Below are 18,576 nucleotides of genomic sequence, written 5' to 3'. Positions count from 1 at the left end.
TGCAATGAGAGATACTGGGTGTCCCGGAACATAAGAAACGCCACGTGACTAGCTCTCTTACCACCATGAGAAGTGGGGTCAGAGTTCCTGGAGTGGGGTTGGGGAACTGACGGGAGGTAGGCACTGAATGGACCCTGGAATCTGGTATAAGGAGTTTGCAGAAGAGCATTAGTAAGAGAACATAGCTATTTCACTGTGACCACAGAAAGGAAAAGCTTTAGAATAGCAGTCCAGGTGTCTGAGCTCTGAGTCTGGCTTTATACTGACACACTGGGTGACATTGGTTAAATCAGCCTATCTCTCTGGGTTTCAATTCAATTTCAAGTTAGGATTCGTTTCATCTCAATGTGGGACTGAGGAGATCTGGTGAGATCATATAAGTGACATTGCTTGGGAAGGTAGGACGAGCTTCGCACATGTGAGCTCCTGTTATGAAGACTGCTGTCGAAGCCAGAGAGGATGCATAATGCATGCATCTTTCCCAAACTTTCCAAAAATAATGACTCCACGTGGTATGAATAGTTCACCATTGCTTACAAGGCAATGGAAGGAAATGCAGATTTGATGTAGTTTTATTATGAATAGCACTCTTCCTTGTAATGAGTAGACTTTCGTCCTGGAAGTTGTCTTCTTAAGATGGTATGAACAAGTTAGGGTGTTGACTCGTGGAGAGCACCCCAAATGGAGGCTGGAACTCTTAGAGAGTGCACGCTTCACTCCAGAGGGATGTATCTGTTTCCTTCCCTCTAGCAGCAGCTCTGGGGAGGACAGAATCACACTTCTGGAAGCCACTGCATTTGACAGTCAGAAAAAAAAAAACAGTCTGAGGACTCTTTTCCTGTGAGATTTTTTTTAATCTGAACTTGGGTTCTTATTTGTACAACTCATTGGCCCTCCGTCTTCACGCTGCAAGAATCAATCAAGATTCCTTCGGTCTATCTTTTTCAACCATTGACTTTCTTCTACACTATAATTTATCTGTGAACTCTGAGCACTGACAGAAATGGTCTTACGCGAAAGCTTCTTTGCAAAATGGCTTTGTCATATCGAACTATTGAGCGCTGGTGTTTGCTGAGCTTCTGCTTCAAACAAGGCTGTCATTAGAGCTCTAAAAGATACAGCTTTGTGGAAAATTCAATCTCTCTATCTTCGAGGCTCTTACCTTACCTCTAGGGAGATTAAACATGGACATAAGAAAAGTGAATTTAAAATATAGGTCAAGGCCGGGCGCGGTGGCTCACGCCTGTAATCCTAGCACTCTGGGAGGCCGAGGCTGGCGGATTGCTCGAGGTCAGGAGTTCGAAACCAGCCTGAGCAAGAGCGAGACCCCGTCTCTACTAAAAATAGAAAGAAATTAATTGGCCAACTAATATATAGAGAGAAAAAATTAGCTGGGCATGGTGGCACATGCTTGTAGTCCCAGCTACTCAGGAGGCTGAGGCAGTAGGATTGCTTGAGCCCAGGAGTTTGAGGTTGCTGTGAGCTAGGCTGACGCCACAGTGCTCACTCTAGCCTGGGCAACAAAGCAAAACTCTGTCTCAAAAAAATAAAATAAAATATAGGTCAAGTCTAGATGCTGGTGGGGAGATAGGCAGAGCCCAAGGCCACTGCTGCTGCTGCCGCCACCACCTCTGATCCAGCTGTTTCTGGGTCTTCAAGTTCTCACCACCTGGGAGAAGCTGTCAGGGCATCAGATCTCTAGGAGAAATAGAGAAGGCAGAGCAAGAGAAAACAAACAATCAAACAAATAATAAAAGAAGATATAGGCCAATATGCAGAGATGCAAACTGTGGAAGAATCTAAACATCAGGTGAATTGATTGTCCCAAAAAGGGAGAGCTCCTGAGTTTTCTCCTCAGACCTCAGTTTTCTGAGGTCAAGGAGGAAAATGGAGTTTTAGGAAGATTGCATTTCATATGCCCATGAAAGGTTAAAAAGAAAAAGAGGTGAGAGGCAGCAACATTGGTTAGAGGCTGATGCAGAAATCCAGGATAGAGGGTCTGAGCATGGCAGGAAGCAGCAGGAATGGGTGATAAATGGTGGGGAGATCCTGGGAGGGAAAAACTGGCAGTTGATGGACATGTTGGGTTGAGGAGCAAGAAGAAATCAAATAAGAATGGGAAATGAGCAGGCCTGTGGGAGAGGGGAACATGCAAGATACAAGACCGCAGTGTAGACTGTATCATCCTTTCCCCAGTCATGCAAAGATTCTGCTGCCGGGGCCTTCCTTCCCAGGCCCTTCAGGAAAGGTTCTCACTCTGGCCTTTCTCTTCCAGGAAAAAGACGTGACTCCAGATAGAAACCTACTGACCAAGGTTCGAGATGCTGCCCTATGGCTGGAAACCTTGTCAGACAACAGACCCACCAAGCCTTCCCTCTCCACCACCTCCTCCATTGCTGACTTCTTCCTTGCCCTAACCATCTGTAACTCCGTCATGGTGTCCACAACCACCAAGCCCAGGCAGAGGGTAAGGACTGGTGAAGATTGGGGGTGGAGAGGAGGGGAGATAGGGAAGTAGAAGGCAGGGCTAGGGTGATGTGGGATACCCTGATCAAGGAGACACGATGCCTGGCGCCTGGCCGTGGTGTCACCATTCCATCACTATGAGAACTTGAACAGATCTCTTACCCTCTCTGAGCCTGCTTCCTCATTTTTAAATAAAATGGAAGACATTATCTGTGAGCTCTTTGTCTAGCTTTCAAACTTTGTCTTTCTGTCCACAGGGTAGCTATAAAGAGTTAATATTTACTGAGCACTTAGCTATGTGCCAAGCCTGATGTCAAACACTATACCTGCATGATCATTTAATTCTCACAGCCCAACAGCTCTATGAGTTGATATATTCTTGGATTTAACAAGTAAAAAATGGCGGCTCAGAGAACTTGAGTAACTTAACAAAGAACATACAATCCCCACATGGCAGAACTGTCCATGTGACTCCATACCAACTCCTAATAGTTCTGTCACACCGCTCTCTGCTTTTCTTTATACATAGGGGCTCAAAATAATGAATACTGTGATGTTCTTCCCATGGAAATAATGCAGCCGGATGGTCATTTATGTAGAGTTATACTTTGAAATCTACTGAAGGTAGATTTGTCTTTAATTTTCCACAAACTCTCAGCCAAGCTGCTCCCTGTGGAGTTGCTGGCAGGAATAATTAAGTGGTGCAACTTGTGTCTATGAAACCAAGACAAGAGGGTTCACTCAGGCTCCACACCACAGCCTTTCCTTGCTCTGCCCAGATTCTAAACCACCCTGAAAAGTCACCAAGTTATCAGAGGTGTTCAGGGAGTTTGGGGAGGCAGGAAGCATTATCTGAGAAATTAACTGTATTTCCGAGGGGTGAAGAAGTGACATTTTAAGGATAGTACCCGACTCTCAATTTCCAAGTTAACGAGGGAGCTTTAGATGGCAGAGAGCTCCGGAGCCCAGTCTCTGGGCCAGGCAGACCCAGCTTTGAGTCCAAGCTCTCCTCCCTGAACACGGGTGATCATGGCCAATTTATTTAACTTCTTTGTGCCTCAATGTCCTCATCCAAAAACTGGGATGATGATAGTATCCCATAGAGTTGCTGAGAATTGAGATACTGCACACAAAGAAGAACTAGAAAAGGTTACCGTAAGTCTTCAAGAAATGCAAACTCTCATCTCCTTTTCTTTCTTTTGCCCATGCTCAGAATAGGATGATCAAAAAATAGAGGAAAATGAGCACCGTCAACCCCAAGAATGTCAGGGCTGGAAGGAAATATCTGCCCTAACTCCCTCATTTTATGGGCAGGGAAACTGAGGCCCATAGACGAGAAGAGACTTGACCATGATCACTGAAGGCCAAAATAGTCTACCTATTGCAAAATTGCCTTCATATTCTGCAAAAGACAGCTTGCTATACCTCCAACGTTGAGAGTAATGCTCTGCTTTCTTCTTTTGGCCACAAGGTCACCATCCCACCCTCAACCAAGGCTCTGGTGATGTCCTTGGAGAAGATTCACCAGCTCTTCCAGAAGCTGAAGCTATCGAGCCTCAGCCAGTCATTCTCGTCCACCGCTCCCTCTGACACTGACCTGGGGGAGAGCCTGGGTGCCAACGCCCCCACCCCGGACTCGGACGAGAGAGACGACGCGTCCGTGTGCAGTGGAGGCTACTCTACCGATGGTGGCTACAGGAGCAGCGTGTGGGACCAAGGCGACATTCTGGGTTCTGGGTCGGGCGCATCCTTGGAGGAGGTGCTAGAAGCCCCTGCTCCAGGCCTGGCTGAGCCCGAGCTCTGTTACGAGGCTGAGAGCCCTGACGAGGCGGCCCTGGTGCACGCTGCCCATGCCTACAGCTTCACGCTGGTGTCCCGGACACCTGAGCAGGTGACCGTGCGCCTGCCCCAGGGCACCTGCCTGACCTTCGACCTCCTCTGCACCCTGGGCTTTGACTCCGTCAGGAAGAGAATGTCCGTGGTGGTGAGGCACCCACTGACGGGTGAGATCGTCGTCTACACCAAGGGCGCTGACTCAGTCATCATGGACCTGCTGGAAGACCCAGCCTGCGGTGAGTCCTGCCTCACCAGTGCCCCAGGGACAAAGGGCTCAGGAGTTTAAGAAGCTGTGCGCAATGGGAATCAGGCACTCAGGTTACGGTGCCACCTGGCCCAGCAGGTCCCAACTGGAATACAGATCCACAAGATGCTCTCCTCAAAGCAAGATCCTTAAAACACTCTCTATTTTACATCTCCTTGGCCTAGAGAATCACAGTGTCCATTAGCACGTCAAAGACTATACGGTCTTCTCTTAGTAGAGAAACGTCTTTATCTTTATTGATCCCAATTTCCAGGTTTCCAAACCCATTTAAACATGGATTATTCGCACGTAATTTTTTGCACAAGAATGTCCATTAGCACACTCTAGCACACATTGTGGTCCTAACTCTTCGCTTCAGCGAGAATCCAAATCAACCTATAAAGAGAAGTGACTTAGCAGAGGTAACACAGCTAACTGGTGTTAAATCCCAGGACCAGGTATCCCAGGTCCAGGTATTTCTGTTCAGATCTTGTTTTATGCCACCAGAATCCTGCACCGGGCTCAGGGCACTCTGGGAAGCCTCAGATGTCCTTTCTCATCCTTTTCCCCCACCTTCCCCTGAGCCAAAAAAAAAATATTCCAAAATCCGTACATGTCATTGTCCGATTTGGGAGCAGCATGAATCAGTGTGCAGCCGTTTTCTGATTGCTAACAAGGCGAAGACAGTTATAGGGCTATGATTCTCCCAGGATAGTAGATTCTAGCCAAGCTTTAGAATCACCCAGGCAGCCCTGTGCCTCATGCATTATCAGCCATGGACTGGGGCCAAGAGGTTCATGGGGATTGATTAGTGTTTAGAATGGGAAGGGAGCTAATTAGTTCTCTTTATCCCAGACTCTGGCAGACAAGTAAATTCAGTGCTTTTGAGTTAAGAGACCTATCCTTGGGCAGCAGCCATCTGAGCAGCTCTGGGGATGTTTCTTTATTTGCTCCTCATCTGATTGCAAAATAGATTAGAGACGTTTCCAATACAGGGCACATCCACAATGTTACTCTGAGAATTAAGAAGCAAAGCTTTGAATGGGGGCAGGGGGGAAAAATCCCAGGTTTAATAATATTTATGGTGTTTGAATATTGGATTTGACGTGGAGGTTCCTGGCAGCCTGAGTGAAAAGGTAAACTCAGAAGTTAGCAAATAGAAAACAGAAAAGGTTTAATTTCAGGAGCTGTTGTCTTTCAAAATAAAGCATTGTTAATAGCACTCAATAAGACAATGCACAAAAGGAGACTGTTTAAGGTACCAGAAAAAACAGGAGCATCTGAAAAATGAATCACAGTGTCCACTAGCATATTAGATAAATAATATAATTATTAAAATAGTCTTTGAAAGTATTTTTATATTACATAAAAACAGCCTTAGAGTAGTACCACGGGAAAAAAAATTAGAATTTTGTTGGACTTTTCTATACTTACCTCGTTATTAAGAATTATATTTTTAGGCCGGGCACGGTGGCTCACGCTTGTAATCCTAGCACTCTAGGAAGCCGAGGCGGGCAGATTGCTCAAGGTCAGGAGATCAGCCTGAGCAAGATCAAGACCCTGTCTCTACTATAAATAGAAAGAAATTAAGTAGCCAACTAAAAATATATAGAAAAAATTAGCCGGGCATGGTGGCATATCCCTGTAGTCCCAGATACGAGGGAGGCTGAGGCAGGAGGATCGCTTGAGCCCAGGAGTTTGAGGTTGCTGTGAGCTAGGCTGATGCCATAGCACTCACTCTAGCCTGGGCAACAAAGTGAGACTCTGTCTCCAAAAAAAAAATAAATAAATAAGAAAAAAGAGTTATATTTTTAATTTTCCATTAAATGCAGGGATGAATGAGGTGCACAGATTCTGTTCATTATGAGCCCTTCTAAAAACTACAATCCAGCCATAGTTAAATAAGAAAAATTCTAAAGTCTTTTCCAAGCTCAGCTTTACAAAGTGCTGTGATGAATAAGTGATACCAGTGGCAGCTTAGATAAAGAAAATGGTTGTGACATCGATTTCCCCCACACACCAGCCAATCCAGGCTTAAAACTTTTTATTATAGAACTAGATAGATAAAAGGACTGAAATTTCAAGAGAAAAAAACAAATTACTTCTGTCAGAAATGTATGTAGAACTTCACAAAGTGGACTTTGAGCAACACACTGAAATATTCTTCACACTAGATTTACAGGAAATGCAAAAAAACCCCGTTTTTTTCTGACACCATTTCTTGCATAGAAAAAAGCCTAACTCAGCAAACCCAATGCAGTGAAGAACTTAGCTAGTGACATCCAGGTTTGTAGCTGTCTTGGGATCTAATTTGGTGCAAGAACCAAAGTAGATGACAGAGAGGACAATAGTCTAAGACTGAGAACAGTTTCTGAAGTCAGGTGGCCATCCAGGGCTAAAGTGGCGACACAAAACACCTTAGGATAGCCGGGCACGGTAGCTCACGCCTGTAATCCTAGGTCTCTGGGAGGCCGAGGCGGGCGGATTGCTCGAGGTCAGGAGTTCAAAACCAGCCTGAGCAAGAGTGAGACCCTGTCTCTACTATAAAAATAGGAAGCAATTAATTGGCCAACTAATATATATATAGAAAAAATTAGCCAGGCGTGGTGGCGCATGCCTGTAGTCCAAGCTACTCGGGAGGCTGAGGCAGAAGGACTGCTTGAGCCCAGGAGTTTGAGGTTGCTGTGAGCTAGGCTGATGCCACGGCACTCACTCTAGCCTGGGCAACAAAGCGAGACTCTGTCTCAAAAAAAAAAAAAAAAAAACACCTTAGGTGACAATAAAGGTTCAGACTTTCTGGTGCCCTGATTCTGCTGGGCTTCAGTTGGCCCTGAGAATCTCTAGTATTTGATTAAGTTCCCAGGTGGTTCTCATCAAAACAGGTGCTTGGAAGTAGTCCCTTAGACCACCCACCTTCGTTAAATAGCATTTTTCTCAGCCAGGCTTTTGATGACAAGATAAAGAGAGTGGACAACGTCAGGACTCCTGGAGTTGTCACCTGCTAGGGCAACTTGACAGCCAGGAGAGCTCCTCTGTGTTTCTAGGGTGGGCTGGGAAGGGAATTCCTTCCCTAAAGCATTTGCAGCCACCCAAGAAGATCCCAGGGTGTTGGGGACGGGCATCTCTAAGCATTTGTACATGGCCTCATGGGGACAATGACTATTTGACAGTGACTAACATTGACATGGAAAAGAAGCTGAAGAAAATCCGAGCCCAGACCCAGAAGCACCTGGACTTGTATGCAAGAGACGGCCTGCGTACGCTGTGCATCGCCAAGAAGGTAAGAACGGATTCTTCCCGGTGTGCTTCCAACGCCATTGCTCGACGGCCTCAACCCTGCTTTTCTGTCTTATTTTCTTTACAAAAGACCATTAGAGTTGGTTGTTCTAATATTTTCAAGATTAGCTATTCTGACTCACCACTAAAACCTGTAACTGACCATTTTCCAGGAGCAGAGGTCCCATATCAGTGTGGCTTTGTCGTTTCCTGCTTTTCATTAATAGGTAACCCATAATTTATAAGGTAATTTAAACTATAATTTTGTCTTCAAAGGATTCTTTTAAAATTTGCACTACTTGCCTAAGCTTCAATTTGGGGAGCTGTTTTGTGTTCACATGAAAATCTAGATTTCTGGTTTCTCTTAAAAATTTAGAGGATCTGGCAAACTGTCTCCATTTTTGAATGGCAGCAATCAGCTACAACCAGGCAGCAGTCAATTCCTTTGATGAGAGATACATTCAGTTGTGTTCTGCACTTGGCCGTGGTCCCTACCACTCCCTACTGCGTTGCCCTTGGCCTAGGTATAGTCATGTATATTTATCCACCTCACATTCTGCAGACCTTAGACTTTGTAGCCAGTGAGTGCTGTGAATTATAGAGCAAGGGCATCTACTGAGGCATCTAAACTCCAGGGGTGTTAGGATGGGCATACATTTCTAGGTAGCTAGAAGTGGTTTCCCGTCCATAAATCCCAGGGCTCTGCATCTCTTTGATAGTGCATAATAGAGTACTGAAGTTGAGCACCCACTTTAAAGCCAGACCCCCCTGGGCGCAAGTCTCAGTATCACTACTTGTAGATATGTGACCTTAATCAAATTTCTTCATCTCTCTGAGTTTTATCTATAAAATGTGCTAATCCTCCCTACCTCATGCAGTTGTCATGGAGAATAACTAAGATCACACGTGCACAGCATGTGGCACAGCGATGTATCCTTAATACCACTCTACAGATTGGAATTATACCCTTACCGCGTTCTACTTTTCATTGAAGTTATTTATGCATGTTTTGCCTCCCCTAAGATACTGTGCATTCCTCAAAAGCAAAAGGCCTACTGTTGTTCCCCTTGGTTTTCCCTGTAGCACCATGCAGAGGGACTCAGGGAATATTTGACCCTTGGACAAAAGAATCCTTCATTGCTATAAGAGACAGTATGCATGCAATGCCAAGAGAAGAGTCTGAAAGTGCTATGGGACTCTAAGGAAGGAAGATGTGGCCACTAGCTGGATTCTGCCAGCTCTCAGGCACCTCCTGTGTGTGACACCATGCCTGCTGGGGTGGTTGGCAGGCTATGTAAGATCTGGCTGCTGCTCTTCTTTCCAACCTCATTCTTTTTTTTTTGTCTTGGCAAAGGTCTTGGCAAAGGACGTCACCCTTAGCCAATGACTTGCAGATAGGTTGATTTCTTTGAGCCTCATGGCACCAAAGGAGAAGACACAAGATATTTTTTTTTTTTGAGACAGAGTCTCGCTTTGTTGCCCAGGCTAGAGTGAGTGCTGTGGCGTCAGCCTAGCTCACAGCAACCTCAAACTCCTGGGCTCAAGCAATCCTCCTGCCTCAGCCTCCCGAGTAGCTGGGACTACAGGCATGCACCACCATGCCTGGCTGAATTTTTCTATATATATTAGTTGGCCAATTAATTGCTTTCTATTTATAGTAGAGACGGCGTCTCACTCTTGCTCAGGCTGGTTTCGAACACCTGACCTCAAGCAATCCACCAGCCTCAGCCTCCTAGAGTGCTAGGATTACAGGCGTGAGCCACCGCGCCCGGCCCCCCAACCTTATTCTGAACCTTCTCCACCTTGATTTCCACCCTCCCACCACCTGATCTATTCAAGGCACAGAAAGAAGGGCAAGTCCATTGCTGTTTCACAGCCTTTGCACTTGGTCTTCTCCGTGACCGACCTCTCTTGTCTTTGCACTTAGCTTGCACGTCACCTTGTGGGGGTGACCTGAACATCCAAAAAAAAGCAGCGCCCCCTGCAGTTATTCCCCTACCCCATTACAGTCCATCACATCACCCTTATTTTCTGCATAGCACTCCTTGGAAACTGATCTGTTCTCTTTCTTTTTCTTTTTCTTTCTTTTTTTATTTTAGCGTATTATGGGGGTACAAGTGTTAAGGTTACATATATTGCCCATGCCTCCCTCCCCCCTCGAGTAAGAGCTTCAAGCATCCCCCAAACGTTGCACATCTTACTCATTGTGGTTGTGTATACCCATCCCCTCCTCCCCCCTCCCACCCTCCCACCGGACACCTGATAAATGTTTTTCCTATATGTCCACTTAGGTGTTGATCCGTTAATACCAATTTGCTGGTGAGTACATGTGGTGCTGGTTTTTCCATTCTTGAGATACTTCACTTAGTAGAATGGGTTCCAGCTGTATCCAGGAATATACAAGAGGTGCTATATCACCAAAAATTGATCTATTCTTTTAAATTTTATGCTTGGATATTATCTCGCAGCCTCCGCCAGATATGAGCCCAGGCGTACAGGGACCTTGTCTGTCTCGATCATCTCTAGTGCCCTGCTCACAGTGAGGGCTCAATGGATGCTTGGTGGTAATGGAACATAAGGACCCATCTTCATTGATTCAGGCATTCAAAAATATATATATATATATATATCAAGGAGGAGAAAGCCCCATCTAATCATTAATATGTAATGAGGTTCCAACAGGCCCATGGGATAGGGAAGGGGGAGGGAATTCTCTTAATGACCACCTGAGATTGTTAAAGAGCATTTCCCTGTCCCACAGGTCATAAGTGAAGAGGACTTCCAGAGGTGGGCCAGCTTCCGGCGTGAGGCCGAGGCATCCCTCGAAAACCGAGAGGAGCTTCTAATGGAGACGGCGCAGCATCTGGAGAATCAACTCACCTTACTCGGTAGCTAAAAATAAGTCATCATTATATGAAAAAAAAAGGAAAGCGGCAAGTTGGGAAGGAAGTTCTTGGCCCTGATTCTGACACTGCTACAAATATGTCTCAATTAGCAGCCTTCCCTGGGGTGCCCTTCCAGGCATTTGGCATAAGTGGGCTGTGCTGGTACCTAACCCAGACTCCTCGCACAGCTTCCCGAGGATGCCCTGGGAGCATTACTTTGCTCCCTGCAGGAGGAAGCCGCGGAGTTTGGCTCCTTCTCCAGCAGCACACTCCTCCGTTCATTTAGATGTTTGTTGAGCACCTACTATGTACCTTGTAGCATGCTAGGCAACAGGGCTACGATAAGGAACAGGAGCCACAGAGTCTGTTCTCCAAGAGCTCTAGGAGGACGCTGGATGATTAGCCAAGTGATTTTTAACAGAGTGTGATGAGAACTGGGCTGGAAGATGGACCAGGTGGGATGAAAGCACAAAGTAGGAGATGCCAACCTAGCCAGGGAGCCGGGGGGGGGGAGGGGGGAGCAGGTCCTAGGAAGGCCGTTAACAGAAAGGAAGAAGAGGAGCTTGTCAGGCAGAAGGAAGGGCCCAAATGAAGGCCCAGAGTTAGGAGCCTGGGCTGGCAGAAAACACAGAGGTCTGCTGTGGCTGGACCAGGGGGTGTGGGGAAGAAATGGTGTGAGGGGACAGAGGTCAGCAGGACCCAGATTACAAAGCACTGCATAAATCATAAGCTAAAAGTTCGGAGAGGGCCAGGAGTGAAGGCAGGGACAGGTTGTGCGTGACAAAAGTTACTCTGGCTGCTGCTGTGCACAAGTTCGGCTGCTGCACTGGGGGAAAGATGAGAAGACAGAGACCAGTTAAGAGACAGGCTGTGTCAGTTGGGGAAAAAGTATTACCAAGGGGCAAAGGGGAGGCTTTATTGATCAGGATTAATCTCCTCCTACCTTGGGAGCAAGCTCTAGGTACGCAGTGCTCAAGCAGCATGCTCTGACCACGTGGCAAAAGCCTTCTTTCATCTTGGCGGGCAATGCTGGCCTGGGGACGAGGCTCAAATTCCAGCCCTGTTGTGACCTTGCTGTGTACTCAGGAACATGCCCCTGTGCCCCTCTGAGCCTTGGCTTCTCGTCTGGCTGAATCACACTGCTTGAGCTGCCCAGCCAGGCAGGGGATCGAGGGGAAAGACCCCAGGTCGCTGTCACATGGTGATGCCTGTGCACATAAAAAGCAGCAGCAACAAGATTTAGTTTCCAGGTTGGCTGGCAAGGTAGGGAGAAGGCCACTTCCTTCAGCGTTTTATTTCTTTTTGTTTTTCTTTTTCGGTTTTGTTTTGTTTTGTTTTGTTTTGTTGTTTGTGAGACAGAGTCTCACTCTGTTGCCCAGGCTAGAGTGCCATGGCATCAGCCTAGCTCACAGCAACCTCAAATTCCTGGGCTCAAGCAATCCTCCTGCCTCAGCCTCCCAAGTAGCTGGGACTACAGGTATGTGCCACCATGCCTGGCTAATTTTTTCTATATATTTTTAGTTGGCCAATTAATTTCTTTCTATTTTTAGTAGAGACGGGGTCTCTCTCTTGCTCAGGCTGGTTTTGAACTCCTGACCTTGAGCGATCTGCCCACCTCGGCCTCCCAGAGTGCTAGGATTACAGGCGTGAGCCACCATGCCCGGCTAGCCTTCTGTTTCTTATGTTTCGGCTGCAGAGGCCTTTGCATGCTGCCTTAAAAGGCCCCATTTCAGGCTGGACACAAGGACTCATTTTATTAATAACAAGAACCAGAGGGTGGCCAGGCCAGACAACTCGATCCACCGTACATGGCCACCAGAAAGTCATCCCATTAGGGCACCCGAGCCCCTTCTTGTCCCCCACCCCCTGAACTCCTTTGTTTCATGCAGCACTGTGGTCCCTGTCAGTGGAAGGGGTTGATCACCAGTTCTGCATGAATAGAGCACACTTGTCAGAACCTGTCGCTTCCCCTGGCTGGGAAAGGCTTTCGCGACCTTCCTGTTTCATTTTCTCTTTCACACAAATAAATGTGTTTTTCCTAGTCTCTCCTTCATTCTGCCTCGCTGTCATATAAATCAGCCTGAGCATCTCACCTTCCAGACTAGCCCACCAAAGGAAAGATGAGGCTCGAGCCATCACTTTCCATGGGGCTGTTTACTGGTGGCACGTTTGAACCTGAAATGCAAAACAGGCACCCTTCCGGATAGAGAGCTGGTTTTCCTCCCCCAGGGTGGCTTGGAAAGGAGAGGACTGAACTGAGAAGAGATTTCATCTTCACACTGACACGCTAGCACACCATCAAAACGCTGCGTCTCAAAATATGAAATGATCTTTTCAATATGCATCCAATGTAGCTGCTTTGCCAACCTAGTGTCACTCTGGATTATCAAAAGAAACAAAATGCCTCGCTCCTGCCCAGAGTGAGATGGGCACAGCCATCAGTCTTTGGTCTGAAATGAATCTCAATTGAAATGCAGATTTATTTTCGCTTAATCTCTTAGCAACTATTCAATACTTGGGTATACATTCATCAAGGTTGATGCTAAGCTTGAGATCATTCAAAAATTATGGAATCTGCATGTTTAATTCCCTGCATGAATATTATCAGAAATGTGAGCCGCTATTCATTCCGTGATCGGGTTGCGGGGCAGAGATGTCAGTCTCCCCACTTCCCTGTTCGTATTGCTCCAGGCAGCTGTCAGCGCTCCTCTGCACCCCTACCCAGCCTCCTAAGTAGCTGCTAGCCCTGAATCTCGTTCCCTTTCTCCAATCTCCAATCTATTCTCTAGAACGATCTTAAAACTCAAAACTGATTCTGTCACTCCCTAGCTTAAGACCCTTGAATAGCTTTCTTTGGTACCAAAGAAATTGCAAACCCTTTGCACCCGGACAAGGCTCTGCATGATCCCACAGTTCTTACCTCCCTCCCAGACTCATCTCTCACCTCACTCTGCCTCCCTTTCTGTGTCTTCTACTCTAACCTCTGGGCCTCCGTTCATGCTGATCCCTGTGCCTGGAATTCTCCTCCTCTGCCACCTTCTGGCTTTGTCTTCCAGGTCTGAGCTTAAATGGCACTTCCCCAGCAAGGCCCGCCCTGGTCTTCTAGGTGAAGGTAGGGTCTCCTGACATTAATTCACATGGCACCCTGACCTTCTGTCATCATATATCGCAGTTATAAATCCTTATTCAACAACCTTTGAGCTCCGACAGGTTAGAGACCCGCTCTCTCTAGTTCACTTTTGTGTCCCGGGTGCCTGGTACAGCCTAGCCCAGGGATCATGTCTACTAAACATTGCCTGGCTCCACGGAGCTTTGGAGGAATTAAGCAGCTACTCTTTGACCACAAACGTGAGCTCTGGTGTCTTTGGTCACTCCAGGAGCGACCGGGATCGAAGATCGGCTGCAGGAAGGAGTTCCAGACACCGTCGCTGCTCTGCGGGAGGCTGGCATCCAGCTCTGGGTCTTGACTGGCGACAAGCAGGAGACGGCGGTCAATATCGCCTATTCCTGCAGACTGTTGGATCAAACCGACACTGTTTACACCATTAACACAGAGAATCAGGTGAGGCCGGGGACCAGATGTCCAAGTACAGAGCAGCCCCTAAGCCAATAGGAGTCAGGCTTATGGGTGGGATTTGGGTCCACTGGGAAAGCACTCCCGCCCCAAAATATCACTGAATCGTGGATTTTGGAGAACCCTGGAAGTCATCCAGTCCAATGTCTTGTACTTCGTCCCCACTTATGGTTGACTGGTGTCTTTCATATTACTTAGTCTAGCACTACGTACCGTGTTTCCCCGAAAATAAGACCTACCCATAAAATAAGCCCTAGCAGGATTTCTAAGCATTTGCGCAATAGAAGCCCTACCCCGAAAATAAGACCTGAAGCTACGCAGCGTATCTGCACAACCCATGCATTTCGTCGCAGAGTGGTAAAGAAGATGAGCAGCCCTTCTCATCTGCCCCATGAGAGCTATAGTGCTCGACATGAGAGATTGGGGCCAATGGTTCTAAAGAAAATAGAGTCCCAAGAAATTCAGGATGGAATTCGGGGTTTGGAGAGTTATGATGATGTTCCAGAAGAAGACGACTTAACTGTGTTTGAATAAATGTAGATTGTTGTACCGTACTTAAAAAAAATAACACATCCCCTGAAAATAAGCCCTAGGGTGTCTTCTTGAGGAAAAATAAATATAAGACCCTGTCATATTTTTGGGGAAACATGGTAGTAGGAAGTTTTACCTCTTCCAAATTCTACCCTTGGTCCCATCTCCCCATTTTATAGGTGAGGACTTTGAAGATCACTGGGGCCAAATCACTTGCCCAGGTTCACCCTGATAGTTTCTGATAAACAGAACTAAGCCTAGACCTCTGTCCTCCTGCGTGACTGGTGCTATTTACATTCTACCACACTGTTCGCTCATAGAACCTCAATTGTCAGTTTCTTGCTACTTAAGATCAACTCATCCATTGAAAAAGTCCCAATTAAACTGAAAGCATTCTGAGTTTAAGATTTCAGCACCAATTTCTATGTCACATTGGTCTGCCACACGGCAGAAGCCTGAAGGGAATATAATACACGAGGCCAGTACATTTTGAGGGGATGGGAGAGAGAAAGAATGAAGAAGCCACGTCCTAAAACTGCAACTTTCTCGATCAGAATCGGGCACGGGTGTCCAGGAGTGAGATTTGGAGACAGGACTGTGGGAAATCTGAAGAAGCGCATTCAAAGCTATAATACAATTTTGGATTTAGAAGGAAAAAGTCCGTTTCACCATGCAAATTGCAGAAGAAAAATGTTCCACCATCTTCTTGGCTGATGAAGATGAGAGGGGCAATGAGATATGAGTGCTCCTATCAGAAGGGAGCAGGCACTGGATTTTGTAGAGGAGACTAATAAGGAGAGCACCTTATTGCAGAGGTAGTGAGCAGAGGGTACCTGGAGCCCCAGGGATACCATGGGGAAAAGAACAGAGAGGATGGAGGAAGACAGGAAAAGAGAAGCTTCCAGAAACAGAGGCAGGAAGAACACTGCAATCTCCTTTTTTTTTTTTTTTTTTTTCTGGACAGAGTCTCTCTGATGCCCTGGCTAGAGTGCAATAGCATCCTTATAGCTCGCAGCAACCTTAAACTCTTGTGCCCAAGCAACCCTCCCATCTAGGCCTCCCAAAATTGCTAGGATTACAGGCATGAGCCACCGTGCCAGCTGATCAAGACCCAGAATAGAAGTTTGGGGGGGGAGGGTAATATTTGGGTTTTATTCCCTGAAGAAACCATATACACATAATTTCAAAAAAAAAAAAAAGGTAGTATAGACTGAAAAATGCTGGAGGCCCTTTTATATGAATTGGAAAAATCATTTACTTTCCTGTCAGGTGCACAGATTATGCTATGATTAGATTAAACCCCAGTGAATGTTCAAAATGAAAATAATCTCAGAGAGAAGAAAAAAACCTTTGGCTTTAATATTATGATTAGGAAAGAAAGTAATTTTCAGCTTGCTCGAGTGCTTGATCCCTGTGCCTGCCTGCCCTGCTTGTGATAGAAATTCGGTTTGCAATGATTCTTTCACTCCAGGTAATTCTGGAAGGCAGGACATCCACAAACCAGGGAGGCAGCCAGCCCGAGAAGGGTGGAGTGGGCTTCTGTGGGTTCTGTTAAATGCCATGCATTCCTGTAGGGAGCTGGAGATATTTGGTGGTTAAATAGCCAGAGTTCCTAAGAAACAGTCAGCCACACTCCATCTTTAATTCGGTCAATGTCAATTCTTTTAACGCTGTCCAGAACCCGTACAAGACGGTGCCTGAATCCTCAGCCCTGCCTACACTCCGGGGCCCACTAAACCTGTAGCATTAGCCTTTCTTATCCCTTTGCCTAGGAATAAGTTAGAGATGCATAAATATGTTAAGCCAGAAATGGGGGGAATACATTCTAAATCTTAAATTTATTTAAACCCCAGCTTAATGTAATTACATATTCAGTGGATATTTCCTCCAAGGGCTTTAATTTGCCTAATTCACTATAAATTGATTTAGGGCTACTGTCTCTTTGCTATGCATCCTAAAGCAATAAGCAAGTTGTGAGACCTCCCTGGACTTCAGGGTTCCCAGCCGCAAGATGAGGGAATTACCAACTCATCACTGGAAGTGTTGACCTGTCAAGGAGTTTTAAAAGGGACTATATTAAATAGGAACAAATAATAACAATAGCTATTATTCTTCTTATTAACATATATTGAAGGCTTAATATGATCCAAGTACCATGGTTTTTGCACTTCCATTCTGCTCATCTGTAAAACAGAAGTTAAAAATAACTCTGTTACAGGATATTGGGAGGATTAAATAAAATGATAGAAGAAAAGTTCTTACTTATCACAATAGATATTAGTTATCTATAGCTTAATAACAAATTACCCCAAATCTTAGCAGCTGAAACAATAGACATGTATTACCCCATGGTTTCTGTAGGTTAGCAGTCCAGAAACATCTTAGCTGTGTGCCTCAAGTTTAAGGTCTCTCTTGAGGTTGCAGTCAAGCTGTCAATCAGGGCTGCGAGCTCATCTGAAGGCTCAACTGGGTGGGTGGTTTGGGAGTGAGAAGGAGTTCTGCTTCCAAGTTCATTCACATGATTATTAGCATCACTCACATGCTCCCTGCATCTCCATAGCATTGCTCTACAACATGGCATGTGGTTTCCCCCAGGGCAAGACATTCAAGAGAAAGTAAGAAAGAACACCAAATTGGAAGCCACAGACTTTTTATAACCTAATATGGGGAGTGACATCCATTGCAGAATTTCCTTCATTACAAAGGGGTCACTCAGTCTAGCCCACACACAATGGAAGGAGATTACACAAGAGCATGAATACCAGGAAGTGGAAATCACTGGGAACCATCTTCCAGGTTGCCTACCACAGCACCTGACATACGCTAAATATTCAGGGAATGGTAAGTAACTATTGTGATTATTGCTTTAAAAAGTCAGACATAATTAAATTTAGAGACTTAATTTTGCTGCAGTCATATACTGGAGGAATTTATATAATTGGTACCAATCCCAACTTTCACCGAGGACCACCTCGATCTCCCTCCCAGATAAGTGCCTCTGGCACAACCCTTTGCTCCTGGAACCACTTCCTGTGGCTCCTCTAGGCTTTGTGCAACCCTATTGCCTGCAACGCTCAATTTAGCATCTAATAGGAAGGCCCAGGAATAATGAAGTGTGGCTCTATTCCTTCCAAAAGAAATTATTCTAGACATTCCCAGACAGAAATCTCTAGATCAGTGTTCCTCAAACCTGTCCCTTCAGAACTACTTTCACAATTTTCTCCAAAATCCACATATGATCTGTACTTTTTTTTACTTAATGATTTCATTTAAATTGACTCCCTTTGAACATTGTTTATTTTTAGAAGAAATTTTTAGCACATGAATAAGTAAAAAATCATCATCTCTTGCTAAGGATAAAAGAACACTGTAAAATGAAGAGCATGTGAAGAAAACGATGCTGTTAAAATTGATAATACTGTTGTGTGCTGTAATTTATCTTTGTTAAAAAGTTGGCCAGGCATGGTAGCTCACACCTGTAATCCTAGAACTCTGGGAGGCCAAGCTGGGAGGATCACTTGAGCTCAGGAGTTCAAGACCAGCCTGAGCAAGAGAGAGACCCCATCTATAGTAAAAAATAGAAAAATTAGCCAAATGTGGTGGCATGTGCCTGTGATCCCAGCTATTCGGGAGGCTGAGGCAGGAGGATCCCTTGAGCCCTGGAGTTTGAGGTTTCTGTGAGCTAGGCTGACACCACTACACTCTAGCTCCTCTGTCTCAAAAAAAAATAAAGGTGATCTTCACAGACGTTAAAAGAGATGTTA

The 18,576-nt window shown here is 45.7% G+C and overlaps 1 protein-coding gene across 2 annotated transcripts in view; it reads left to right on the top strand.

Annotated features, from left to right (window-relative positions):
• Positions 1-18,576, top strand: part of ATP10B (ATPase phospholipid transporting 10B (putative)) — a 90,210-nt gene that overhangs the window by 51,775 nt on the left and 19,859 nt on the right. For both annotated transcript variants that reach the window (XM_075996260.1, XM_012786334.3), the window contains 5 exons: positions 2,276-2,467; positions 3,938-4,538; positions 7,717-7,826; positions 10,584-10,710; positions 14,085-14,269. In XM_075996260.1, the coding sequence (XP_075852375.1) occupies positions 2,276-2,467; positions 3,938-4,538; positions 7,717-7,826; positions 10,584-10,710; positions 14,085-14,269 (1,215 nt within the window). The remainder of the gene's footprint in view (positions 1-2,275; positions 2,468-3,937; positions 4,539-7,716; positions 7,827-10,583; positions 10,711-14,084; positions 14,270-18,576) is intronic.

This window comes from Microcebus murinus, chromosome 21 (assembly GCF_040939455.1).
Source record: "Microcebus murinus isolate Inina chromosome 21, M.murinus_Inina_mat1.0, whole genome shotgun sequence".
Classification (NCBI taxonomy): Eukaryota; Metazoa; Chordata; class Mammalia; order Primates; family Cheirogaleidae; genus Microcebus; species Microcebus murinus.
This window is presented reverse-complemented; position numbering and strand designations above follow the sequence as displayed.